The following is a 27,986-nucleotide window of genomic DNA, read 5'->3' on the forward strand; positions in this document are numbered from 1 at the left end:
ACCTAGGCATTATGTCAAAGGGTGCTCACCATTTGTGGAACCATAATCCTACAAAGGAGTCAACAGCTTCAGCAGAGGAGGTAAAGGAAAACTGTAGAGAGGAAAAGAGGTCGCCTTCTGTCTGCTTTGAGTTTTACAGAGCGGTGAAGTTTGTCCATACAGCAAGAACCTGTAAGAAGATATTTTAAAATAGTCCACTGTTTATATTGCGTTGAGGCGATGTTCTCCTCTTACACGTTTTCCCTTTTGAGGGTTTCCACCCCTTTTGGTGACGTCTGGATGTCTGCAGAGCCAATGGCAGGCCGGCGATGAAGCAGTGGGTTATAAAAGGAGGTGCTCGCTACTTACTATTAGCTTGGCGCAATGTCTGTGCGGAAAGTATTGTGGTCCTGTCTGGAGAAACAGCTTGGTTCTTTCCCCAGGCAGAGGCGATCGGTGCACTCTGTAGGAATAATTGGAGCACCATTCTCCTATGGCCAGGTAGCTAATTTGCATTTTTTTTAAAATCAGTTTATCAGTAAGAATTCGCTAAATACACCCAGTATCTTTATTGCAATCATGATCTATTAAATCTATTACATTACTGGAATGCGCTACCTGAATTGCTTGGTCTTTAGTGGGACGTTTATTGTTACAATAAATGACTCCGGCCGAGCTTTATTTTCAAATGGCTATGGAAAATATTTTCTCCCGTATTCCTTTTCAGAAACGGCGAGGAGTCGAAGGTGGGCCCAAAGCAATCCGGGACGCCGGCTTAGCGGACAGGCTATCGGGTCTAGGTGAGTCTGCGTGGCGGCTCTGGGTGTTCCTGAAGGCGGCCTGGAGTCTCCATCACCGGGATGTTGCTAATCGGCTTCGCCGCCACTCTGGCCCCGGTCGGCAGAGAGCCATGCAGGCGCTGCTGCTTTAATGTCCGTGTGGGCTCCGCACTAACGCTTTCCCACTTTAACCAGACATGCTCGGTGAAAGCCGCCCTGATTTCTTTCAGATTCCCACGTTCATGACCTTGTTTTTTTTTTAATTCTCCCAAGGATTGTTGGCTTATCAAGTTTCCGTTTTGTTTAATTTTTAAAACGGAAACTGAATATAACTTCAGTCCTTGCATATCCCCTCCTCTCACTCCACCCCTTTTTATTACGACTTTCCACCATATGGTCTAGAATATCGTGGTGATAACTGTTACTGTAGCCAGGATGTTTACTTTGTTAAATGTTGACTCTCGGCAATGCTGAAGATTTATCCCATTGTTCCACTAATAGGGGTTAATGGTAACAAATTGGCAACGCTATGTTCTCTAACCCTGCTTATGAAACCAAAAGAAACACATTCAGGAACTAAACTGCACGATCTGTATCCGAGAGAAGTTAACTTTCTGTTTTCTGATAAAATCACCGACCTGAAATGTTAACACTTCCTTCCTGACCTCTATTTGCAGCTTTTTCTATTGCATTTCAAATATATTGCTTAATGCTTTGACATGATCTTTATTTAAGTTGAGAAAGGTACAAGAACAGGGAGAGAACCGATTGAATACCTGCAAGTGACTTAATTACCACTGTGGCTCAGTGGTAACATTCATAGCTGAGTCAGAAGAACATGGGTTCAATCTCCACTGCAGGGACTTGAGCACAAAATTGAGACTTGACACACTGGCACTGCACTTTGCCACTTTTCAACCTCTCTGCCTCTTCCAGATGTAAGTGATTGCATCTCACTACTTTGTCCCTAGGGTCCTGGCCAGTGTTTGTTCCTAAACCAACATCACTTTCTAAAAAAGAACCTAGTCATTATTGTATTGCTGTTTTAAGATGTTCCTGTGCATAAAATTTGCTGCTGCATTTCCTACAAAAGTAACTATACATTAAGTACTTCATCAGCTGTGGAGAACTTTAGGATGTCCTGAGGTCATGGTGTTATATAATTGTAAGTTTGCCTCTCTAATTGCAAAGGAATGGATTTGATGTAACTTATGGATAACTGCAATGACAAGATGTTGCAAGGTGTAAAATATTGAAACCGATAAGTAGGGCCCTATCAAACTTGCAGTCAAATTTTACAAATCTGTCACACAATTTTAAGTAATGAGCTTCACATTTGAATTGTAAATTTTGTGGTGTCATAACAAAATTTCTTGAACGAAGAACGGGTTCTGCTTTCAAAATGCATTTATTGAATACTCTAAACTATTTTAAAAAGCTGACTATAAACCGGCCATGTTCTTTACTCACTGAAGTTAGTGGTTGAATGTGGGCATGGATAAACCTGCAACTTTCTCTTCTTTCCCCTGTCTCTGCACTATGAACTCCTGTTAAGCACAACTGTCGTCTTGCCCAGAGTTTGTTGGAATTGTCATAGTACCATGCTAGCCTTGCAAGGTAGGGGATTCTCCATTTGACTTCCAAAACTACAGCACAGGCAAAGTACAATATGCTTCTTTGCAATGCTTTTGTAAGCTGGAATCTCCAGCCTATAGTTCTAGTCAAAGCCAGAAATTGCATCAGATGATTTTAAATCCACCTTCAACAGGTGCATTTGTGCAGGGTGAAAGAAAAGCACTGCTTTCAGGAACACTGCAGAAGGTTGTTGAAACCTCTGAGCTGCTTTTTCTTCAATGCTTGATTCTTTCCTGTAGCAGTAATATTGTTGGAGCTTCTTTGCTTTATTAATTTGATTGAGTTTTTTGAGGAAGTGACAAAGACGATTGATGAGGGAAGGGCGGTGGATGTTGTCTATATGGACTTTAGTAAAGCCTTTGACAAGGTCTTGCATGGCAGACTGGTGCAAAAGGTGAAGTCACATGGGATCAGAGGTGAGCTGGCAAGGTGGATACAGAACTGGCTCGGTCACAGAAGACAGAGGGTAACAGTGGATGGGTGTTTTTCTGAATGGAGGGATGTGACTAGTGGTGTTCCGCAGGGATCAGTGCTGGGACCTTTGCTGTTTGTAGTATATATAAATGATTTGGAGGAAAATGCAGCTGGTCTGATTAGTAAGTTTGCGGACGACACAAAGGTTGGTGGAGTTGCGGATAATGATGAGGATACAGCAGGATATAGATCGGTTGGAGACTTGGGCGGAGAAATGGCAGATGGAGTTTAATCTGAACAAATGTGAGGTAATGCATTTTGGAAGGTCCAATGCAGGTGGGAGGTATACAGTAAATGACAGAACCCTTAGGAGTATTGACAGGCAGAGAGATCTGGGCGTACAGGTCCACAGGTCCCTGAAAGTGGCAACGCAGGTGGATGAGGTAGTCAAGAAGGCATTCGGCATGCTTGCCTTCATCGGTTGGGGCATAGAGTATAAAAATTGGCAAGTCATGTTGCAGCTGTACAGAACCTTAGTTGGGCCACACTTAGAATATCGCGTGCAATTCTGGTCGCCACACTACCAGAAGGATGTGGAGGCTTTGGAGAGGGTACATAGGAGGTTTACCAGGATGTTGCCTGGTCTGGCTGGCATTAGCTATGAGGAGAGGTTGGAAAAACTCGGATTGTTTTCACTGGAATGACTGAGGTGGAGGGGTGACATGATAGAGGTTTACAAAGTTATGAGCGGCATGGACAGAGTAGATAGTCAGAAGCTTTTTCCCAGGGTGGAAGAGTCAGTTATTAGGGGACATAGGTTTAAGGTGCGAGGGGCAAAGTTTAGAGGGGATGTGCGAGGCAAGTTTTTTGGAGGGTGGTGAGTGCCTGGAACTTGCTGCCAGGGGAGGTGGTGGAAGCAGATACGATAGTGACGTTTAAGAGACATCTTGACAAATATATGAATAGGGAGGGAATAGAGGGATATGGGCCCCGGAAGTGCAGAAGGTGTTAGTTTCGACAGGCATCAAGATCGGTGCAGGCTTGGAGGACCGAATGGTCTGTTCCTGTGCTGTACTGTTCTTTGTTCTTTTGTCATGCAAGGAAACACCTGTTGAGCACAGGCATTTAATTCAGCATCAGTATGTTTGTTTGACTGTGCTTTAGCTAAAAGTGCACCTGTTACTTTATTGTAAGCCTGATAGATGTGACATGTTGAGGTTCAAACCAAGTGATTAAATCCATCCGTAGTGTAGCATTCTTGGCAGCAAAGTGAACCTCATTAAGCTGAGTATCATTGAGAAGGATTACAATGTCTGGTAAAGCCTGTTTTCGGTGTCAGCGTGAGCTCTTCTGAGAGGAAATCTGTAGTAGCTCAAGTGAACTACAAGATACTGTACTACCTGAATAAAGAATCCAGTGTGTAATCACTGGCTCTGGAGGACAAGGTGATGTTTTGCTGTCAAATTTCAGCCGCATTTGCAATGCATTGCCTATGGCTGGGACAGTGTTTGAAGTTCTTTTTAATATGGCTGACCACTTTGTTGACTTTACTAAACTCCTTTCCACAGCTCAGAGAAATTAAATGTGCATTACATGTAACATGGACAGCATTAGGTATTACACCTTGGAGTACAGATTTGAAAGATTTTGTCAGTAAGTTGCATTGTCACTAATGAAAGGTGACACCTTGTTGAAATCTGAACATATTTTGAAACTGTTTCAGTTCCAGCTTGGAAAGCTGGTGTAATGAACAACTAAGTGGATGCAGTCTGCATGCACTGTTGGCTTTCCTTGACTGCACATCTTCAACCTTACCAGACAAAAACAAACAAAACATGCAGCACAGTTATCTCAAGGATCAATGGATTCAGCACAAATAAATGCAGAAGACTTACTCATTAATCTGAGACTTTGGCTGGGATTTTACCCTAGCCTGACAAGAGCCATCTACCGACTGAAAGGTCCATAGCAAACCAGCATCTGCCTGGCCTGAGGATCCAACCTGTAATTTGCAGGTCTCCGGCATCTAATTGTTCTGAGGCGGGACTTCCACCCACTTGAGACAGGAAGTCCCGCCTAATAGAGCTGCTGGCCAATCAGCAGGCTGGCAGCTTAGTCCCAGAAGTGTCACCAGGAGCAGTGGCCACTGCTGGGACTGCAACCCAGCTTCAAGATGAAGATAAGGGTGGCGCAGTGGTTAGCACCACAGCCTCATAGCTCCAGCGATCTGTTTGGTTCTGGGTACTGCTTGTGTGGAGTTTGCAAGTTCTCCCTGTAACTGGGTTTGCTCCAGTTTCCTCCCACATGCCAAAGACTTTTATTTATTATTTATTTAGAGATACAGCACTGAAACAGGCCCTTCGGCCCACCGAGTCTGTGTGGGTTGATAGGTAAATTGGCCATTGTTTTAAAAAAAAAAAATTGCCCCTAGTGTAGGTAGGTGGTAGGAGAATTGAGGATAGGTGGGGATGTGAGGGAAAATGAGATCAATATTTTTTTCATCTTTGGCCTCCTTGTCTCGAGACAATGGGTAAGTGCCTGGAGGTGGTCAGTGGTTTGTGAAGCAGCGCCTGGAGTGGCTATAAAGGCCAATTCTAGAGTGGCAGACTCTTCCACAGGTGCTGCAGATAAAATTGGTTGTTGGGGCTGTTACACAGTTGGCTCTCCCCTTGCGCTTCTGTCTTTTTTCCTGCTAAGTCTCTTCGACTCTCCGTGCTTTAGCCCTGCCTTTATGGTTGCCCGCCAGCTCTGGTGATTGCTGGCAACTGACTCGCACGACTTGTGGTCAATGTCACAGGACTTCATGTCGCGTTTGCAGACGTCTTTAAAGCGGAGACATGGATGGCCGGTGGGGCTGATACCAGTGGCGAGCTCGCTGTACAATGTGTCCTTGGGATTCTGTCATCTTCCATGCGGCTCACATGGCCAAGCCATCTCAAGCGCCGCTGGCTTAGTAGGATGTATATGCTGGGGATGTTGGCCGCCTCGAGGACTTCTGTGTTTGAGATACAGTCCTGCCACCTGATGCCAACGGAGGCAGCGAAGATGGAATGAATTGAGACATCGCTCTTGGCTGACGTACGTTGTCCTGCCTCGCTGCCGTAGAGCAAGGTACTGAGGACACAGGCTTGATGCACTCGGACTTTTATGTTCTGTGTCTGTGGCCATTTTCCCAGTCTGGACATAGCAGAGGAAGCCTTTCCGATGCGCTTGTTGATTTCTGCATCGAGAGACAGGTTACTGGTGATAGTTGAGCCTAGGTAGGTGAACTCTTGAACCACTTCCAGAGTGTGGTCACCAATATTTATGAATGGGGCATTTCTGACGTCCTGTCACATGATGTTCGTTTTCTTGAGGCTGATGGTTAAGCCAAATTCGTTGCAGGCAGCCGCAATCCTGTCGATGAGTCTCTGCAGACACTCTTCGGTGCGAGATGTTAATGTAGCTTCGTCAGCAAAGAGGAGTTCCCTGATGAGGACTTTCTGTACTTTGGTCTTCGCTCTTAGACGGGCAAGGTTGAACAACCTGCCCCCTGATCTTGTGTGGAGGAAAATTCCTTCTTCAGAGGATTTGAACGCATGTGAGAGCAGCAGGGAGAAGAAAATCCCAAACCGTGTAGGTGCGAGAACACAGCCCTGTTTCACACCCCTCAGGATAGGAAAGGGGTCTGATGAGGCGCCGCTATGCTGAATTGTGCCTTTCATATAGTCATGGAATGAGGTGATACTTCATAGCTTTGGACATCCAATCTCTTAGTAGTCTGAAGAGACCACATCTGCTGACTAGTTCAAAGGCTTTGGTGAGATCAATGAAAGCAACGTAGAGGGGCATCTTTTGCTCACGGTATTTCTCCTGTAGCTGGCAAAGGGAGAACAGCATGTCAATGGTGGATCTCTGCTCGAAAGCCACACTGTGCCTCAGGGTAGACACGCTCAGCCAGCTTCTGGAGCCTGTTTTAAAGTGACTCAAGTGAAGACCTTCCCCACTATGCTGAGCAGGGAGATTCCATGGTAGTTGTTGCAGTCACTGCGGTCACCCTTGTTCTAGAGGGTGATGATATTGGCATCGCGCATGTCCTGTGGTACTGCTCCCTCGTCCGAGCACAGGCAAAGCAGCTCGTACAGTGCTGAAAGTATAGCAGGCTTGGCACTCTTGATGATTTCAGGGGTAATGCCGTCCTTCCCAGGGGCTTTACCGCTGGCTAGAGAATCAATGGCATCACTGAGTTCCGATTTTGTTGGCTGTACATCCAGCTCATCCATGACTGGCAGAGACTGGGCTGCATTGAGGGTGGTCTCAGTGACAACATTTTCCCTGGAGTACAGTTCTAGGTAGTGTTCCACCCAGCAGTACATTTGCTTGCATTGGTCAGTGATTGTCCCCCTCAAATCTAAATCAGGGGACACAATCTTGATGGTTGGCCCAAAAGCGCTCTTAATGCCATCATACATTCCTGATATTTCCTGTGTCTGAGGCCAGCTGGATATGACTGCATAGGTGTTGCCAGTAGTCATTTGCACAGCGCCTGGCTGTTCTTTTTGCAGTGCTTCTGGCTGCTTTAAGTGCTACGGATGTTAACTCGCTAGGGACTTTCTTGTAGTTGAGCAGTGCAATGCGCTTAGCGGCTATGACAGGTTCCAGCTCTTCGATGTGAGATTGAAACCAGTCTGCATTCTGCTTCACACAATTACCATAGGTGGTCAAAGCTGACTCATAGATGGCGTCTCTGATGTGGGCCCACTTGGTCTCTGCATCCCCTGTGGGAGTGTTTTGAAGGGCTTTTTCAAGTGAATTTAGAAACTTGCGTAACAGCTGTGGATGAGAAATTCTGCTAGTGTTGATGCGCGGGCGGCCCTTCTGCTTGGAGTGATGCAGCTTCTTTGGTTTGAGTCTAACCTTGCTGCACACCAGGGAGTGGTCGGTGTCGCAGTCTGCACTGTGGAAGCTGCGTGTGATTTGAACACTGTTTAAAGAGGCTCGCCTTGTGACTGACTGACTGAGGTCCAGCTGGTGCCAACAACGTAATCTTGGGTGCCTCCAAGAAACCTGGTGACGGGGTTTAGTGTGAAAGAATGAGTTGGTGATGCAGAGGTTATGATAGGTACACAACTCAAGCAGTCTCTGTCCATTCTCATTCATCCTTCCAATGCCATAGTGCCCAAGGCAGGAGGGCCATGAGTCATGGTCGGCCCTAACCCTGGCATTAAAGTCCCCCAGCAGGAACAGGTGTTGGGGATGCTACTAATGATATTATGGAGTTCCTCGTAGAACTGGTCTTTAGCTTCAGGTGGGGAGCAGAGTGTTGGAGCATAGATGCTAATTAGGTGTACTAGACCAGAGGCGGTGAACAGTCGGATGGACAGTATGCGTTCCGAGCCATTTGAGGATGGCACTATCATGCTTTATATATCATGTTTAGTATAAATGGGTGGTTGGTCAGTGCGGACTCTGTAGGCCGAAGGGCCTGCTTCGGTGCTGTATCGCTGTCGGGGAGCCCAGAACCAAGGTACATTTTGTGGCTTCACGGGTGATTGATCAGGCCCTGTTGAGGTAAGGGTGGTCAATTGGGGGTGGCATGTTGGGGGTGATTGGGGCAGCCCTCCATCAGGCACCCTGTGCCTGACAATCAAGAGGGGCCCCAGGCCATCACCGAGCTGCCTGCTTTTAACAGGCAGCTTTTCTCAGGCCTGTGCTGCCTGCTTAACAGTTAAAATCCCTGTGGTGGTGGGCAGAGGCCCTTAAGGAGTCATTTAGTGGCCACTTAAGGGCCTTGATTGGCCTGGGGCATGCGGGCTGCCACCACCCTGCATAAAGTGGAGGTGGGAGTGGGTCAGGAAGAGCCCCTGAGCCTCCTGCTCCATCTTATTCCCCCATCTCCTCCTTCCTGCTCGGGGGGAAGAATATAATTTGGGCCTTCATCTCTGTAGTAATAGCCTTTGGTAGGTAGTCTTGTTTGTTTGCACTTACCAAGCAACCACCATTTTGCACATTGTTAAATGAATACCTGCAGTTTTGGGTGATCAAGTTTTTTCCAATGTTATGTTGGTGCTTGCAAAAGCATTAACGACTTCCATTGTAACCAACTGACTATATTTTCTGACCTCTGTCGACTTCTTAAAAAGAGATAAAATAGTTGGGTTTTTTGTTCATTTTCCAGCAGTGATGTGCGAGATGCTCTTTCTCCTGCGATGGCTTTCAGATTATTTGGCAGTGAACCATTGTCTGCTGTGTCTGATCCAACAAAAAATTGCAGCTTTTGTAGAGTGTTCCACCATCAGCATGCAGAATTTGGCTTCCAAATTCTTTCACCCTGTGCAGCAGTAATGCTAGTGGCCATATTTATGTGCTCATTCTGGCATTCTCACTTGTCTAATACTGGAGACTGCTTCTCTCCACTGTACTGGAAGCCCTCCTGCATCTCGGTCAGGAAGGTGAGCCTTATGTCAATGTTCACACCATGTCCAGCAGTCGGTGAAGTGAACCTTGTCAATAAATAAAATGCATGAAGTTCACAAAATTGCTGATTTCAGAGGACTTGACATTTCAGTCCATGACTCATTTTTCAGAGGTGTGATTACACTGAGTAATTTGGTCAGTCAACACCTGATTTTTTTTTTCTATAATTCTAATAGTTTGGGGAGAAGGGGCTTGGTTCACACAAATATATATCTCCCTCAGGTGAGATAAGGCACCATGCAGCTTTTCAAAAGCAGGTGGAAGGAGAAAATTTTAAGCAGCTAGATCCAAGGAACCTGGCAGTGAGTAGTGTGCCTTAAGTATTGCTGGTAATTTTAGGATCTAAGATTATAAAAAGTTAATGTACCCTCAATATTAAACTTGCTGCACATGTCATGCTTTTTAGTTGGGCATCACTTCTGCAAGTCATGTGTGCAGCAACACACTTGCATGACTAGATGGCATTTCATGAGCAACTCCCTTAACTGCCTAAAGCATGAGAAACAACATTTTTTGTGCTGATGTGAGTAAAACCAAAAACCATCTTTTCCTCTTTTTTTTTTGTTCACTCTATCCAAAGCCAGTTGTAAAGCTGGTAAGAGCTGCCAAGCCAAATATTTTGTGTGTTTGAAGTATAGGCTCCACTGCAATTAAAGAATTTGTTTGTAATTTGACACTTTTGCTAGGAGTCAGTCATAGTCATACAGCACTGTGCTGACCAACCACCCATTTATAGTAATCCTACAATAATCCCATATTCCCTACCACATCCCCTCAATTCTCCTACCTACACTAGGGGCAATTTACAATGGCCAATTTACCTATCAACCTGCAAGTCTTTAGCTGTGGGAGGAAACCGGAGCACCCGGCGGAAACCCACGTGGTCACAGGGAGAACTTGCAAACTGCACACAGGCAGTACCCAGAACTGAACCTAGGTCGCTGGAGCTGTGAGGCTGCAGTGCTAACCACTGTGCTGCCGGAGAGAGGATTAAGATTCAATGTTTGATATTCCAGAAATATTCCTACTTTTTTTATTGCTTTTTTCCTCCTTATCCTGATACTATTTCCATCTATAGATGGAACAGTTTTTTATTTCGTTGTGCTTTGAGATAATGTGCTAGAACATCAGATTATGAAGGCAGCATAACTGAGCCAATTGATGTTCTGACCAGAACCACACATGCTGTTCCCAGCAAGAGTCAGTAGATAATTGTTAGGACCAGGAACCTAGCTTTTTTTTTTTGTCCAGAGTTTAGGAGTGCTGACAGCTATTGTAGAATAACTCTACCTTAAAATCTGCAAACTCAAGTGATCCAGGGAACAACCTGGTCTGAAATTCTTGGTGTTAAACTAAGCAGTCCATTTATCCATTTGGAAAGCTTTAGTGCTGGCTTGTTTTGAGGTAATGCGAATACGCATTTGCTACCTGGTTGTTACTTCTGACTCCCTTCAAAATGCTTGCTGCCTGGTGTTAATCACTTTTCTGGCACTCACTATCCAATTTATTGAATCAATGAATTTTCCATGATGGTGTTTTAACTTTCAACCTGGTAGGTAATCAAATACTGCAACCATCACAATACTGTACCTGTAGCAGACAACTGAAGCTATTATAATGCTTGTTTAAATTGGAAAGGCAGTTCTGCCTGTTAGAACGAGACAAAAATGGTCATTAAATTGACTAATCTTACTGTATTGGTAGATTCAATAGCCCAGAGGAGCAGAAGTTAAACCATTTCTTTAACGGAAAGAGTACAAGTTAGAGGTAGTCATGCTGAAACTTTGCTGTGCTTAGATCACACCTTGAGTACTGTTCCCAGAAGGGAGACCTTCAGAATCCTGGAGAAGTTTTGAGGTTAATCTGTAGCCTCTGAGGACCATATTAAGACAGAAGGAATAAAACAGAAAATGCTGGCAATACCCAACAGGTCTTGCAACATCTGTAGCAGGAGAAAGTTAACATTATCAGGCCCTGGGGATTTGTCAGCCTTCAATCCCAATCTCCCCAACACCATTTCCCTAATATGGATTTCATACAGTTCGTCCTTCTCACTGGACCCCATGTTCCCCAACATTTCTGGGAGGTAATTTGTATCCTCCTTTTGTGAAAGCAGAACCAAAGTATGTATTTAATTGGACTGCCATTTCTTTGTTCCCCATTATAAATTCCCCTGTTTCTGACTGTTCAGGACCCTCATTTGTCTTCACTAATCTTTTTCTCTTCACATATCTATAGAAGCTTTTACAGTCAGTTTTTATCCAAGAGGACCTACAGTAGGCCAAGCTCATGCCCTGTATTGATCACTTCAGAACTGGGAGCAATTCAAGATGTTAAACCGTTTTTAAGCATTTGGGGGTAGCGGGGTGGGTTGGGGGAAGAGAAGGGAAGAACATACTGGACGCTCTGATTAGGTGGAAGGCAGTGATTAAATGACAAGGTGATTGTGCAAAGCAAAAAGAGTGGTAATGGGTCTAATAAAGAAATAAGAGGGCGTAGAAGTGTAAATATGAAGAGCAGAATGACTAACAGCTGCCATTCCAAAATAAGGAGCAGAAGTTATGATCTGAAATTGTTGAAATCGAGTCCAGAAGGTTGTAAACTGTTACAACTCCCAATTCTGAAAAGGGTCATCAACCTGAAACATTAACTATTTCACTCTCCATAGATGCTGCCATTTGTTTTATTTTAGATTTCTAGCATCCACAGTACTTTGCTGTTGAGACTGAAGGGGAACTTGGGTGGCTTTTCAACCTTCCAAGGGAAGCAACTTTTATCCTTGGACCCAAATCTTGGAACAGATAAGAACAAAGGGACACTAGTGTGCATTAGTTTAAAAAGGCAAATGTAGGACCAATTTCAATAAGTTGCTGTTCAGCGTGATCAATACAGGGCATGAGCTTGGCCTACTGTAGGTCATCTTGGATAAAAACTGACTGTAAAAGCTTATATGTGAAGAGAAAAAGATTAGTGAAGACAAATGAGGGTCCTGAACAGTCAGAAACAGGGGAATTTATAATGGGAACAAAAATGACAGACCAATTAAATACATACTTTGGTTCTGCTTTCACAAAGGAGGATACAAATTACCTCCCAGAAATGTTGGGTAACATGGGGTCTAGTGAGAAGGACGAACTGTATGAAATCCATATTAGGGAAATGGTGTTGGGGAAATTGGGATTGAAGGCTGACAAATCCCCAGGGCCTGATAATCTACATCCCAGAATACTTAAGGAAGTGGCCCTAGAAATAGATGTATTGCTCATAATTTTCACAATTCTATAGACTCGAACAGTTCCAACAGATTGGAAGGCAGCTAATGTAACCCCACTATTTCAAAAAAGGAGGTAGAGAGAAAACGGGGAATAATAGACTGGTTACCTGACATCAGCAGTGGGGAAAATGCTAGAGTCCATTATAAAAGATGTAATAGAGCATTTAGTAAACAATGACCGGATCAGACAAAGTCAACATGGATTTACAAAAGGGATATCATGCTTGACAAATCTACTGGAATTTGAGGATGTAACAAGTAGAATAGATAAGGGAGAACCAGTGGATGTGGTGTATTTGGACTTTCGGTAAGGTCCCACCTAAGATCAGTGTGCAAAATTAAAACACATGGAATTGGGGGTAAGATAGAGAACTGGTTGGCAGACAGAAAATAGAGGGAATAAACAGGTCTTTTTCTAAGTGGCAGGCAGTAACTAGTGAGGTATTGCAGGGATCAGTGCTAGGGCTCCAGCTATTTACAATATATATTGATATAGATGAGGGAATTAAATGTAATATATCCAAGTTTGCAGACAAGACAAAGCTGGGTGGGAGTGAGTTGTGAGGAGGATGCAGAGAAGCTCCAGTGTGATTTTGGGCAGGTTGAGTGAGTGGGCAAATACATGGCAGATGCAGTATAATGTGGATAAATGTGAGGTTATCCACTTTGGTGGCAAAAACAGAGGCAGATTATTATCTGCTGATAGATTGGGAAAGGGGGAGGTGCAGCGAGACCTGGGTGTCCTTGTGCACCAGTCACAAAGTAAGCATGCAGGTGCAGCAGACAGTTAAGAAGGCAAATGGTATGTTGCTCTTCATAGCAAGAGAATTTGAGTACAGGAGCAAGGATGTCTTGCTGCAATTATACAAGACCTTGGTGAGACATCTGGAGTATTGTGTGCAGTTTTGGTCTCCTTATCTGAGGAAGGATGTTCTTGCTATGGAGGGAGTGCAGTGAAGGTTCACCAGACTGATTCCTGGGATGGCAGGACTGACTTGTGAAGAGAGATTGGGTCATTAGGCTTGTGTTAACTAGAGTTAGAAGAATGAGGGGATCTCAGAAACCTACAAAATTCTAACAGGACTTGACAAACTAGATGCAGGAAAGATGTTCCTGATGGTGGGGGAGTCCAAGACCAGGGATCACAGTCTAAGGATAAGGGGTAAGCCGTTTAGGACTGAGGAGGGATTTCTTCACCGAGTGGTGAACCTGTGGAATTCTCTACCACAGAAAGCAGTTAAGGCAAAATCATTAAATATATTCAAGCAAGTTCGATATAGTTCTTGGGGCTAAAGGGATCAAGGGAGAAAGTGGGAACAGGGTACTGAGTTTGATCAGGCATGATCGTGTTGAATGGCTGTGTAGTCTTGAAGGGCTGAATGGCCAACTCCTGATCCCTTTTTGTTTCTAGGAGCAGAAATGTGCCATATGTTCAACCATACTAAGTCTTTTTGCTGATTATGTACTCTGCAGCCTTTTTTTGCCCCTCTACTGTTCTGGAAGGCATCACCTGCCTATTCAATCCAACTGTGGAATATTGCTAATGGTAGGTTGGAACAGTGTTGCTTCTCTATTACTGAAGAAAAGCAGTGTTAAAACCAGGATCTCAATGAGTCCTGTCAGTTTTACAGTAGAGGGAATTAATTACCTTCTGTCTAATTTACAGATTGAAACTCTGAATATACAGTCAGTCTGTCCGATAGGTGGACAGTAAAGCACAATTGGAACAATGATGGATCAGAGTTCTTGTGCTAATGTCCAAAGCTGATTTAGCCTGCAAGTGTAATTTAATCTAGTTATCATACCAGACAGAGCAGTAGATTAATGAAACTAAATATTTTGTGATGGAAAGTATCTACTTTTTAAAGCAACTTTCAGTTTTCTCCTCCCTCATGGCAGGTACCAGTGAGCAAATGTTCCAACCGGTTTCTCCGTCTCCGACACATCTGCTCTGATGATGCTACCTTCCATGATGGTGCTTCTGATATGACCTCCTTTTTCCTCAACCGAGGATTTCCCCCCCCACTGTGGTTGACAGGGCCCTCATCCGTGTCCGGCCCATTTCCCGCACCTCTACCCTCACCCCTTCCCCTCCCTCCCAGAACTGTGACAGGATTCCCCTTGTCCTCACTTTTCACCCCATCGTCCTCTGCCATTTCCACCACCTCCAGCGTGATGCCACTACCAGTCGCATCTTCCCTTTCCTTCTCTGTCAGCATTCCGAAGGGATCGTTCCCTCTACGACACCCGGTCCACTCCTCCATTACCCCCACCACCTCGTCCCCATCCCATGGCACCTTCCCCTGCAATCGCAGGAGGTGTAATACCTGCCCACTTACCACCTCTCTCCTCACTATCCCAGGCCCCAAACACTCCTTTCAGGTGAAGCAGCGATTTACTTGTACTTTCAATGTAGTATACTGTATTCTCTGCTCAGTGTGGTCTCCTCTACATTGGGGAGACCAAGCGCAGACTGGGTGACCGCTTTGCGGAACATCTCTACTCAGTCCGCAAGCAGGACCCTGAGCTTCCGGTTGCTTGCCATTTCAACACCCCCCACCACCCCCTGCTCACATCTCTGTCCTGGGATTGCTGCAGTGTTCCAGTGAACATCAGCGCAAGCTCGAGGAACAGCATCTCGTCTATTGATTAGGCACACTACAGCCTGCCGGACTGAACATTGAGTTCAATAATTTCAGAGCCCCTCCATTTTACTTTTAGTTGTTTTTTTTCTTTTGCATTTATTTGATTTCATAGTTTGATCAGTTTGCTTACCCACTTTTTTTCAGGTCTGCACTTGCTGCTGTTAATATTCAGTCTGTTAATACCTAATCTGTATTAATGCTTTGTCTTTCAACACACCATTAACATATTGTTTGCCTTTGCTCCATGACCTTTTGGTCAGCAATGGTCTCCCCAATGTGGCCTGGTCCAATCTACACCTTCTCCTTTGTTATCTCTTGCCCCACCTCACTTGCTTATAACCTGTGACTTTTCTAATATTTGTCAGTGAAGAAAGGTCACTGGCCCGAAACGTTAACTCTGCTTCTCTTTTCACAGATGCTCCCAGACCTGTTGAGTGGTTCCAGCATTTCTTTTTATTCCAACCTGTTTACTGGACTAAGTTAGTTATAACTTGTACTCTCATTTGTTTGAACAGTATATCTACCTCAGTTGAGTGAATGCTTGTGGATGTCTGTTTAAACCCCATTGGGTGAAAGGACTTTAAAAAAATTTTTTTTTGGGTTGAAGTGCAGTTTGATTTGGGTACTAGATGCCCAGCTATGTCTACACAGATGCACTTTCAGTAGAAGTTGGTGGATAGCAATCTGGATTGAGAATCCTTTCTCCCCACTAATCTCCCAATGATTACTATTAAGACCTTGAAGTAGCATCTAATTTGAACAGTATTCTTGAGCTCTACTGTCACATTTGTGACCCACCCTGTGTACTGGCATGCACTACCATGTTGATCAGTTGCTACAGCAGCTTGGCCACAGGCATCATCAAAACAGCAATTCACAACTTCATGGGCAGCATTTGCCTCGGGGATTAGCCTTCACAGCCATTAGCAAAGGTGCACAGAGACACCCCACCAAACTGGATTTTTGCTGTTCATCTTTTTGTAGATGGAAGGATGCCAACCAACCAAAACACTTGCATAGACAGCAATGGCCTAGTACCACAAACATCTAATTTTACATTACCAGTTGCCTTGGAATTGCAGAAATAACATGCAAAAATGTTGCACAGGCTAAAATGGCAATGTTTTCATTGCAAGTTAGTGAGACAAGTGTTAGTATCAAACAAGTTAGTTTAGCTGTGAGTTAGCAACAATTTCACTATGTATCGAGTGTAATTTTACACTTTTTGTAAGTAAACAAAGTCAAATTATAACACTAAAATAAAAGCAAAATACTGCAGATGTTGGAAATTTGACTTAAAAACAAGTGCTTGAAATACTCAGCAGGTCTGGCAGCATCTGTGGAAAGAGAAGCAGAGTTAACATTTCGGGTGGAGGAAAGTGCCTTTTTGGATTTAAGTGAATCAGCAGACCAGAGTTCAAGCAAGTGGTGTATATTGAAAAGAGTAATCAGGCAAACTAAGCACAAAGATGTTGGTTCAAGGAAACATGACAATCCAGCTGATTGTGTAAGAGTGGAAATCAATAAACCATTTAGAAATGGGACACTAGCACTTTGCAAAGTCACAAATTCCATTTCTATTTTAGACTGATACTTTCCAATATTCATCAAGTACTTATTAATTTCCAGGTTGTAAAGTGTATGACTATGGAGACTTGAGTTTCACCACTGTACCAAATGATACACCATACAACAACATTGTCCACCACCCAAGAACAGTGGGTTTAGCCAACCAGTCATTAACTGAAGCAGTGAGCCGAGCAGTTGGTGATGGTCACCTAAGTATTATGCTTGGAGGAGATCACAGGTGAGTCCACCAACAGCAAGTAATTAAGTTTTATATAGCCCAAACAAAAAAAATTTGTAGCTGCAAGAAATTGACTTCTGTTTAAATTGTATTAGAATCTTGTGGGGAAAATTAGACACTAGCTAAATCTGAAAATGCTATTTGTTTCCCTCTGCACAATGCTAACTTTCAAAATGCACTTGTTATCCTTTTCTTTATCCTATCCAGTTTAGGAATTGGTTCAGTCCATGGGCATGCAAAGCAGCGTCCTGATCTATGTGTCATATGGGTGGATGCACATTGTGATCTAAACACACCTCTTACATCAATGTCTGGAAATCTGCATGGGCAGCCAGTGTCATTCCTTATAAAAGAGCTGCAGAACAAGGTAAAATTTATTGGGATTAAACTGTCATTGAATATGTACATCCTAGATTTGCCATTTGTTCACTACATTTTACCAGTTTAAATTTGCTATCTAAATTACAAACTCTTTTTCTTTAAAAGATACCACCACTTCCTGGATTTTCTTGGGTCACTCCTTGCATTTCAGCAAAGGACTTGGTTTATATTGGACTACGGGATGTTGATCCTGCTGAATAGTAAGGACACTCTTTTTTTTTTTAAAGCTATAAGTGCAAGTTTGCCTGCTATCTTGAGGTGTAACAGACCAGCACAGTATCACTTTAGGTGGCTTGTAAATGTTTCCAAGGGTCAAGTTACTTTAACAATTCAGTAACTAACCTTTTACTTGTACAACCAACCTACCAATTAAAACTCACGTTTTAGCACTAAATTCAAAATGACATTCCTTATTCGAATCACTAATTGAATCCTTGTGCAGAATCTGGTTTGTTGCATTCTACACACAATGGAAAATGCAGCACTTCAAAGAACTAGTTTGCAATAATATAGTACTTGACGTCCTGTATTCCAAAGTGCTTCATTGCATATGTTAATTTGGAAATATTAATTCTTTATGTACCCAGTTAATGCACAGCAATGTCTTAATCAGCAAATATGAATTTAATCTGGGCTGACAGTGCACACAATCCCTCTTTCTTAAAGATCACATGGAATCTTGTATCCATATGAACAGATGTGGTGATTTCCAACCATTTAACAGTCCCAAAATATTGCACTAGGGGAGTGTCCACAACCTTCTGACTCAACAGGCACCTGCAGTTTAACTTGGGAAACCTTTTTTAATAAATTGAAATGTTTGTTTAACAGCTACATCCTGAAAAACTTTGGCATCCAATACTTCTCTATGAAAGAGGTGGATCAACTTGGAATACAGAAAGTAATGGAAAGAACATTTGATCACCTTGTTGGAAAGTAGGTTGGAGCAGAAGAATCAAATGTACCTGTTCAAGTGCATTTAATTTGATGAAAATGTGAGTCGATAGCATTTAGTCAGCTGCAGGGATCAGCAGTCCTAATTTGTATTGATCTTGATCTAGGGCAGTTCATAGCATTGCTATGTAGTGCATTTATAAACCTGACTTCACATTGGGAAAGCTGGTATGAGTTGTACTGAATCACTTTAACCCATTATGCAGTTTAAATGGCAGAAGGACTAAATAGCTTGTCTGCATTCTAGATGGTGTGGTAGAACAGTAACCAATTGATAAACTAAAATTCAGTTTCAATTAGAACATTAAATATCAGTTGGTATTCCCACCATCTAAAGCTGGATCTCTCCCCTGCATGTGTAATATGATTTTGTAGACCAACTAGCAAACAAGATTTATCTAAAATCAAGACAAGTTTGAACTGTTGCATCTTTAATATGAAATGTGCAAATCTAAATTGGCATATTGCTTTTCAGACAGAAAAGACCAATGCACCTGAGCTTTGATGTGGATGCCATTGATCCATCTTTAGCTCCTGCTACTGGCACTCCAGTGATAGGAGGGCTAACTTACAGGGAAGGAATGTATATTGCAGAGGAAGTGCATAACACAGGTATGAAACAAATGGCCAAAAGCAGCTAGTTTCTTGCAATCTTGTATTTTTTGCAAAAGTTAAGTTTTTCAAATGCTCTTGGGTCTGTGTTGCTGTTGGAGATGACTTTCTTTGTACTAGATATTAGCTTCTGCTGACAAATCAATAACTTTTTTTTTCCTCATGCAGGAATGCTGTCTGCAATGGATCTAGTGGAAGTCAACCCTAAAGTTGCAACTTCAGATGAGGAACTTAATGCTACAGTAAACATTGCAGTAGATGTCATCTCATTTTCTTTGGGACAGGCCCGAGAAGGATCCCATGGCAAATGTGATGAATTACCAACACCCAGTGCAACATATTCAACAAATGAACAGACTATACGGCTTTAAGACCTTGTTTGGAAAAAAGAAAAAATTGTCTAGTTTGTACAAATCCATATTCCAGAACTGAAATTTAAAGAGGAATAGTACTTTGGGGATGGCCCCTGTTCCAGACACTTTATCCTTGGGATACATTAATGGGGCAATGTGTTCCCAGCCCTTCATCTATATCCCTGTTATGGATAAGGTAAAGTAAACACCCTGCTGAGATTTTACAATACATTCCAGTGTGAATAGGATAAATATCATTTCCTATTCAACTAGCTGGACATAAATCTGAAGTTATCAGCTCTTCTCTCACCAGGAGAAGAGTGAACTTTCAGAAAGGCTGTTTGCATAAAACTAAGATTGTGGGAGGGATAAATCAGTATACTTTTAATAACCTTGTTAAATAAGTTTTCCTCAGGATTAAAAATAACTTATACTCCAGACCAATGAGACATTGTTAAATATCAAAACTTTATTAAAAGTTTGTGTACATTACTACAATGTAGTTATTGGCAACAAAGTTTGAGACTGATCAAATGCAACTTAATTTGCTAAGTTTCTTCATCCTGCGCAAAGATACCTCAGCTGCAAGACCCATAGGAAGTCCTCTAACCAGGTTGTGTGAAGAAAGCCTCAGCAATAAAAAGTACTTTAATATACATCCTCAAAGTCTCATCTTTCAACACTGTTGTAGAGCCAGAAACCTGTGAGCTTTATGGGAAGCACTTAAGCAGGAGTTCTAGGTACTGAAACTGCATCCAAACTATGCACATACATCCTAAGTTAGTGTTTGCGGAAGAACTTGACATATACAACAGCTCCCAGAATTGCTACTTCCAGCAAGATGATAATGGCTAGTAGCAACTTGTTGGTCACAACCCTAGAGAGATAAGAACATTAATCTTTCAATTGTAAGAGTCGAATAAATAAAAGTATTTACTTTCTACTCTTCCAGCCTTACTAAAGTCCATGTAGATCACATCAACTACACTACCCTCATCTATCTTCCTTGTTACTACTTCAAAAAATTTAATCAAGTTGGTCAAACTAAATCTTCCCTTAACAAATCCATGCTGACATCCTTGATCAAACTGTGCTTAAGTGACAGGATAAACTGTCTCAATAGATTCCAGTAATTTGCTCATTACTGAGGTTAGACTGACTATCCTTCACTCCCTTTTTAAACACAGGTACAATGTTAGCAATTCACCAATCCTGTATCCAGCACTGGAAAATGGTCAGACTCTTTCCTTTTTTGCTTTTAACAGCCTAGGATACATTTCATCTGGCCCTGGGATTTATCCCATCCAGTACTTTACACTCTTCCTCCTTAACTACAATATCTACATCATCCCCATCTTTTGTGAAGACAGATGCAAAGTATTCATTAAGAACCATACCAATATCTTCTCCTACATATCAGTTACCTTTTTGGTAACTACTCTCTCCTTAGTTATCCTCTTATTCTTTAATGTATTGATAAAACATCTTTGGGTTCTCCTTCATTTTGCTTGCCTAATTTCCTTTGATTTCACCCCTCCACTTTTCTATACTCTCAGCTTTCTGTAGTAGAGGTCTCACTATAATAGACAGATAAAGCACTGAAACAGGCCCTTCGGCCCACCAAGTCTGTGCTGACCATCAACCTCCCATTTATACTAATCCTACATTAATCCCATATTCCCTACCACATCCCCACCTTCCCTCAATCCAGGGGCAATTTACAATGGCCAATTTACCTATCAACCTGCAAGTCTTTGGCTGTGGGAGGAAACTGGCGCACCTGGTGGAAAGAGGGAGAACTTGCAAACTCCACACATCTCATCTCCCTACTGAGCTTTCCTTTAAAACCGAGCTGACGTTTGGTTATCTGCTCTAATATCTCCTTATGTGGCTGTGTTAGATTTTATTTGATAACACTCCTTTTTAATTAAAACATCCCAAATAACTTCAAAGGTGTTATTATAGATGCAAGTTGTTGTCTAATTCAGATTACATGAAACCAACACAGGGAGCCAACTTCCATTGTTTTTACTGGGTGCAGGTATAGCCCCACACACATCAGAGACACCAATTTTCTGGAATCTAAATTAAAATACAGAAGCAGCAATTTTTTTTTTAAAGCTATGTAGTGCTTAATCAATGCAAATTTAGACTACGCATTATGTACCCCTGAGGAAGACAACTGTACATACGGACAAAGACATTCACAGAAAAGGATCTCAGCTCTACTTGTGCAGTTGATCACTATTAATCTTCATTTTTCACAGAGTAAATAACTTAATTTGTGAAAATATCTCACTCACCTTGGAAAGTATGTCGCACAAAGAGCATGCCAAAATTTCCACCTGATGCAACAGTAATGGTGTTTTTGTTTTATCACTTTTCACAAGATTTCTTGGAAAAACTTACCTTCTGGACATTGCACGCAGCATTCTCCGACTTCGGCTCAAATTCTCACCTGTGTTTATTAGCTTAGGAACAAAAACAAAAAGGATGAACAGAAAAAGTGGAAGGCAAAATCTCAAACTATCCAGTTTGAAGTCTTCAGACTTTTTCCCTCAATATTTCTTACCAAAATGCATTTCCTACTTGCACGCTTTTGAGAACTCACCCTATCTTTTGAACGTTCCAGCTGCTCTCGTTGCTCACCAAGTTCCTCAATTATATCTGAACCCATCTGATCAGTTTCTGCTGCTATCCTATGAGAACGGTCTAAACTCTGGGTAGCTCTGTTAAGACTATCTGTACCTTGCAAAAGCAAAGCACGTTGGGATCCTGAGTAATTCTGAAAAAAAGAAAATGTTTGAGCTTAAAGCAGTGTTATGTTTGTGCCTTCTTAACAAAGAACTAGATATTGAATACACATGACAACTTTAGACCTTTTCAAAGTGTTTCAAGCTCACTCACTTATGGTAAGGTGTATGCAACAAGAATTTATTCCTCAACTTCAAAAGTTTTGAGAGAGTCACAGGCTATTTTCTGCTCTTGACAAGTCACTCGTTTTCTCCTGCTTCACAAAATGCCCCATCCTCAATTTGCAAACATGCCTCACCCTACTTTTAGCCAAATATGGTGTAGCTGCTATTACAAACCTATCCTACCCTCAAAGCTGGAGAGAGAAAGCATTTTTTTCAAAACACAGCATTTTGTTTCTACTTGATTGCATATTGATATGCATTGTTACAAAACAAGAAAGCTGGATAGTGAGGCAGGTTGACCTCTGGGACTCAAATTGAATATAGCCCAGACTTTAAAAAAAAAAAAAGTGTCTCCTCTCTCCGCAGGCTGCAAGGGTCCTACATGGAACATGGGCCCAGGACTTCAGCGCAGAATAGTCTAAACTGACATGGAACTGAATCTTAATTAACGGGCCCATAAAAATGGTTGGTGCAAGAAATGGAAACATTAACGTGCACTATAGGGGCGATTACAATGCCAAAGGAAAAAATATTTTGGATATGGCCCAAGATCTACCTGACCCATAAGTCTTGGGGTGACAAGTATAAATTAAATATGTTGTTACTTCAACTAATTCCACTGTTGAGCTCTACAATTTGCCTATAAAAGCAAATGGACATTTGTGCGGCAAGCTAAAAGTTAGCTCTAAACAGAATATTTCATTAGTAACACATGTACAAAATTGGATTTATATTTCAATTCTCATAGGATAGAGAATGTAATTGCTACAATGCTTCTTAGTTGAAGTACTTACATTTTGTTCATTTTCAGCACTGTACATAGTGTACTTAATGTCACTACGTACTCCATATCCAATGTCATTGCTTCTAACATCCCGCTGTACCTTGCTCACATCTTTTCTGTATGATCGAATTTTGATGTTCATCTGATTACGGTATGATAATGGTGCGTTCCTTATTTCCTTTTCCATTCCATCCAACTAAAAACATGCAACAATGAAAGGTGAAAATTCTCAAATAATAGGTGTTGCTAGCATCCCTGATAATTAATCTACAGCCAATAATTTATACCTGGATTAGTTGAGTAAATCAGATAATGTGCAGTCTTGAAAGTCACCTGCTGTCTCGTAAAATATTCACACTTCAATTGTCCCCAAGATTTTCTGACAATTCCCCTTCAGTACTTACAATTTCATTTGCTTCTTCTACTTTTTCATCAATCTCCCGTAGAAATCTTCTCTTCTGTTCTGCAAAACACCAAATGGAAACTAAATGCACAATAAACGATGAGTTGATACAACTCTAATGACGCTTTAAACAGCCCCCACCCCCAGTCAGTAACAAGCAAAATCTTGAACTATTTTTGTTTTAATTCTCTTGGGGCCATTAGGTCATTAGAGAAAAAGACAACAGAAAGATCTTCAGTAAAAATTATTTGGGCTACTTTGAGTCAGTTGGCTGGTGTCTTGAGTATGAACTATTAGAACAATGAGTGTGTATATCTATGTTCATGGAAATTTTCAATTACAGAATCGTTACAGCGCAGAAGGAGACCGTTCGGCCCATCATGTCTGCACCGGCTCTTTGAAAGAGCAACTCCCTCAGTTCCATTTCCCTGCCTTCTCCCCATAACCCTGCACATTCTTCCTTTTCATATAACTGTCTAATTCCCTTTTGAATGCTTCAATGCTTATACTAGCGAATACTTATTCACTAGTAGTTGGATTGCTCATTTATGGTTGCAACACCTGAAACTAAATCTTGACTGGACAAATATTGTATTTTGCAACTTCTACTGATAACCTACTGCATGGTAAAGCTCTCAATGGAGTGTTATCAACCAAGAACTCCCATTTCCTTAGCACTTCCAACAGCAATTACCTTAAGCAGTGATTACAGCAAGCTGGAAAACGCAAAAGGAAAACAAGTAGCAGAGGGTTCCACTTCTGCCATGCTAAGGACTCAGCTAATGGATCACTTGAAAGATGCAGCCCATAGTTTCTTTCAATCAGCATGCTGATGCTCAATTTCTGGTATAATGTAGGCAGCCCAGCTATTACTGAACCATGCTTCCCAAGAACAAAGCATCACAGTATTAATAAAGCAGATTTCAGCCAAAACGAATTCAGCAGCTTCTACATTTGTAAGAAGGATACAACAGATTTGTTGCACCACTCACCAGGCAGACTAGGGTAGAAGCTGATCTGCCAGTTTCCCGCTTGTCCTTCCCTGGATTTCCTACCAGAAGTAACAGGTGACATGTAATGCAAATGCCTATATGTGGGTGGGTGTGCTGTAATAACATGTGGAATACACCATCTGATCCGTTTCCCAACATTTGTGCCATTGCAACTATGGGCAGAAGGGAAGCCGGTTTGTTCATGGTTTCCAGCCATCGTATGGATGGCTGCAAGGCCTGTGCAGTCATTGACTGCACAGGCTTTGACATTAAATTCAGAAACAAATTCCATTTTTATTTGAATTCACACCAACAGCACTATGGAAAATCTAGACTGTATATTCATTAATTCTAGATCTCCTCTAATTCCATTACTTACACTGTGTGGTTATGGCAGTAACGTGGTATACGGAAGGACAGTGCCATGGGGTGATAAGCAGCTACTGCCTGCCCTTGATTCTCGTGAGTTCCCAAACTCAATTAACTTGTCAGCAGGAGATACCTAAAAGGCTGCATATTTACCCAAAGGGAGGAAGAGAAAAATTTAAACAAAGGTATGTTATCAATTGCCTGCAATGCACAACTCTTATTAGCTGGTTATACTATAGTGCAAGCTGCCAGTGTGCCTTCTCATCTGTGTAATGATTCACAAAAGAGAAAAAAATAAATTCAAAATGGGGTGCAAAAAACTGATCCTACCATTGATAAGGAAGGAGAGCTCCCATTATTGAATTTCATTAATATTTGTTAAATTGCAACAGATTTTGTCCTGGCTTTCTACTGTTTTCATATTATTCAACACATTAGAAAGACCAAATCACAGTAGCACTGCTCTTGCAAATTGCATCAGTATGTCACATTTTGGTGGTATCTTATTCCAGTGAGGAAAATAATCTGATGAAGAAAAAATTCATCCATGTGCTTTCTAGTCAGCAGGTACAAGCACGGTGTTCAGTACCCAGGGGAGTTCACAATCAAAGAGATCCCTGATCTCTAGTTCCTTAGCTGAGAGATACACAAATATTGGCTCAAGAATCTCACATGATCACTAGGTTTATTTAAAAAAATACTGCATGTATGTTTAAATAGTGGTAACAATGTATCTGCCAATTTCTCACCTTACTATGTGCTGAGGTGCCGAGACAAAACACAAGATACTATTATGATTTAACAATTTTTCTTCTGTATATAGGCATAACTGGATATGTTAGCTGTTTAAACAGAGCTATTTTCCCTTTGCATTTCTGTAACAAGTCCAACTTAACCACTGTTCATTTATTTTGGCATCATATCTGATGGCCCCACTAAATGCTGCATTGTCTTAACCCCCACAAAATCCAGTTTACTTTCAATCCACAGCTTCTGAACTAATTTAATTACTTATTACTCATGGGACACGAGTTTATCCAATGAGGCACTGTGCACACAAGACTTTGTTGTCTCTGTTATTTACATTAGGTCCGTCTGTTGGATGAATACATCAGATTAACAGATCCATTACATTTTGCTACATTAAAGGCAAATAAAAATGCAAGTGATTGCTACCTTAACTCTCCCATCAAGGCCAGTAATTGAAGTGAAATTTGTTATAATGAACTAAGACGTTATCGCTGGCCTTTGATCGGACAACCTTTGTACTGGCTTCTTTGTATCGCCTTCATGAAACAGGCATCATTTATTTTTCATTTTTCTCATTCATGTCTCTTATATTATTCACTCTGTTCTAAAATCTGTCTCCTCTACATCTCCATTCCTCTCTTCATGTATTTAATCAACAGTGTACAAAATCACCAAGCAAGTATCAGAGATGTATAACAACAATGAAGCAAATCACCCATTGAAAAAGTTCTGGCAAAGGGAATTTACAACCAAAGTTTTAAACTTTTGTTCTTTGCAGGTATTAATACACTTAGTATATTTCCATCATTTTCTATTTTTAGATAGTTTCTAACATTTGCATTTTCCCTTTTAGTTCCAGAGGCAAAGACATTGGTGCGGGGGTGTTAAATATAATTAAATGCCCTGATCAGTGGTTAAAGTGGGTCCACTGGTTAGGTATGGCGTTCCAGCAGCTGAACATGTACTGCGTTTAGCTGCTTGTCAACTAATATAGATTTCAGGAAGTGGTTGGAGTCAAAAGGTCAAAGACAGAGCACAATTGGCCGAGTGATAAACTGCAGTTCCTGAGGAAAGGATGTCATATTTGGGGTGTGCGTGCTGATTGAAGAGTGGCACAGAATGAAACAATTAGACAAAGTACAGGATGAAAGACAAAACAGAACTTGAGAGGGATAAATTTAGAGATGAAAAGGAGGTGCACTACGAACTCGAACAGATGGGAAGCAGAAATTGACATGTGTGGGAAAGACTAGGAATGATCTAAACACAAGCAGCACGATTTTAAAACTGATTTACTGAGGATTAGAAACCAATGGAGATCAACAAGAATCAAGTAACAAGCAGAATAGGATGAAAGCAGCAAAGTTCTGGACTAGTTGACACTTATGTAGGGTGAAGCTCAGCAGGTCAAAAATTAGAGCATTGGAAAAGTTGACGCTAGAATTTGAAAAAGTGTACATCAGCGTTTTAGCAGCGCGGAAAGATAGATAGGGACAGGCGATACTTATATGAATATTTATCTGAAATAAGGAGGGTCAAAGCAGCTCACTTGATCAGCACCAATGGCAGCAGTGTGTACCATCTACGAGATGCACTGCAGCAACTCACAAAAGCTCTTTCGAAAGCACCTTCCAAACCCACAACCTCTGCAACCTAGAAGAACAAGGGCAGTAGACACATGGGAACACCGCCACCTACAAGCTCCCCTCCAAGTCACACAACATCCTGACTTGGAAATATATCACCGTTCCTTCATCGTCACAGTGTCAAAATCCTGGAACTTCCTCCCCAACAGCACTGTGGGTGTACCTACACCACATGGACTGCAGCAGTTCAAGAAGGCAGCTCACCACTACCTGCTCAAGGGTAGTTAGGGAAGGGCAATAATAAGGGCCCTACCAAATTCACGGCTGTGAAAAATGCATCATAGCCTGCAACATCTTGGGTGCTCCATGAAATCAACCATTTTGTGAACAGGCATCTTATACATCGACACAAGGCTCACCTCGCCGATTGCTGGGCATGTTGCGAACATCACGATTTTTAGTGATTACCACAAGGCTCAACTCACTGGTTGATGAGGAAGGGCTTCCGGTGCAGTTTTGAGAGAAACACTTTTAAATAGTAGTAGACAAGTGAAAATGACAGAAACAGCAAATCAAAAACAGCCACAACCATTACAGCAACACATCGAGTGAAAGGATTTGGAAGTCAAATTCTGCATGCTGATGGTGGAATACTGTTTGTATAAGCTGCAACACAGCGGGCAACAGTTCAACGCCACTTAGAGTCTGAAAGCCATCACAGCAGAAAGAGAGCATCCAACACCTCACTGCTGGAAAACAAATGCATACAAAAAAAAAGGCAACGTTTAGTTTAGTTTTAGTTTAGAGATACAGCACTGAAACAGGCCCTTCGGCCCACCGAGTCTGTGCCGACCATCAACCACCCATTTATACTAATGCTACACTAATCCCATAT

General features: G+C 42.0%; 2 protein-coding genes across 4 annotated transcripts in view; one reads left to right on the forward strand and one right to left on the reverse strand.

Annotated features, from left to right (window-relative positions):
* The first annotated feature begins 293 nt into the window (after positions 1–293).
* arg2 (arginase 2) lies at positions 294–19,781 on the forward strand. Of its 2 annotated transcripts, XM_068039429.1 has the most exons (8): positions 346–480; positions 707–779; positions 16,812–16,989; positions 17,197–17,356; positions 17,476–17,570; positions 18,202–18,306; positions 18,800–18,936; positions 19,105–19,781. In XM_068039429.1, the coding sequence occupies exons 1-8, from the start codon at positions 364–366 to the stop codon at positions 19,305–19,307; spliced, it is 1,068 nt and encodes a 355-aa protein (XP_067895530.1). In that variant the 5' UTR covers positions 346–363; the 3' UTR covers positions 19,308–19,781. The 2 variants fall into 2 exon arrangements, with proteins under 2 accessions (XP_067895531.1, XP_067895530.1); XM_068039430.1 differs by lacking the exon at positions 707–779 and having other exon boundaries at positions 294–480.
* The window catches only part of vti1b (vesicle transport through interaction with t-SNAREs 1B), a 28,045-nt gene continuing 19,797 nt past the window's right edge, over positions 19,739–27,986 (reverse strand). For both annotated transcript variants that reach the window (XM_068039435.1, XM_068039434.1), the window contains 5 exons: positions 23,396–23,454; positions 23,002–23,187; positions 21,901–22,074; positions 21,699–21,760; positions 19,739–20,166 (listed from right to left, as the gene is read on the reverse strand). In XM_068039435.1, the coding sequence (XP_067895536.1) occupies positions 20,070–20,166; positions 21,699–21,760; positions 21,901–22,074; positions 23,002–23,187; positions 23,396–23,454 (578 nt within the window). In that variant the 3' untranslated portion in view covers positions 19,739–20,069. The remainder of the gene's footprint in view (positions 20,167–21,698; positions 21,761–21,900; positions 22,075–23,001; positions 23,188–23,395; positions 23,455–27,986) is intronic.

The sequence above is a fragment of the Heterodontus francisci genome, chromosome 9 (genome assembly GCF_036365525.1).
Source record: "Heterodontus francisci isolate sHetFra1 chromosome 9, sHetFra1.hap1, whole genome shotgun sequence".
Classification (NCBI taxonomy): domain Eukaryota; kingdom Metazoa; phylum Chordata; class Chondrichthyes; order Heterodontiformes; family Heterodontidae; genus Heterodontus; species Heterodontus francisci.

Excerpts from the sequence above, each read along its gene's own strand:
- arg2 (XM_068039429.1), top strand. The coding sequence starts at position 364 with ATGTCTGTGCGGAAAGTATTGTGGTCCTGTCTGGAGAAACAGCTTGGT. Across the intron at positions 18,307-18,799 it reads TTTGATCACCTTGTTGGAAA|ACAGAAAAGACCAATGCACC; the intron begins GTAGGTTGGAGC and ends ATTGCTTTTCAG. Across the intron at positions 18,937-19,104 it reads AGAGGAAGTGCATAACACAG|GAATGCTGTCTGCAATGGAT; the intron begins GTATGAAACAAA and ends TTCCTCATGCAG.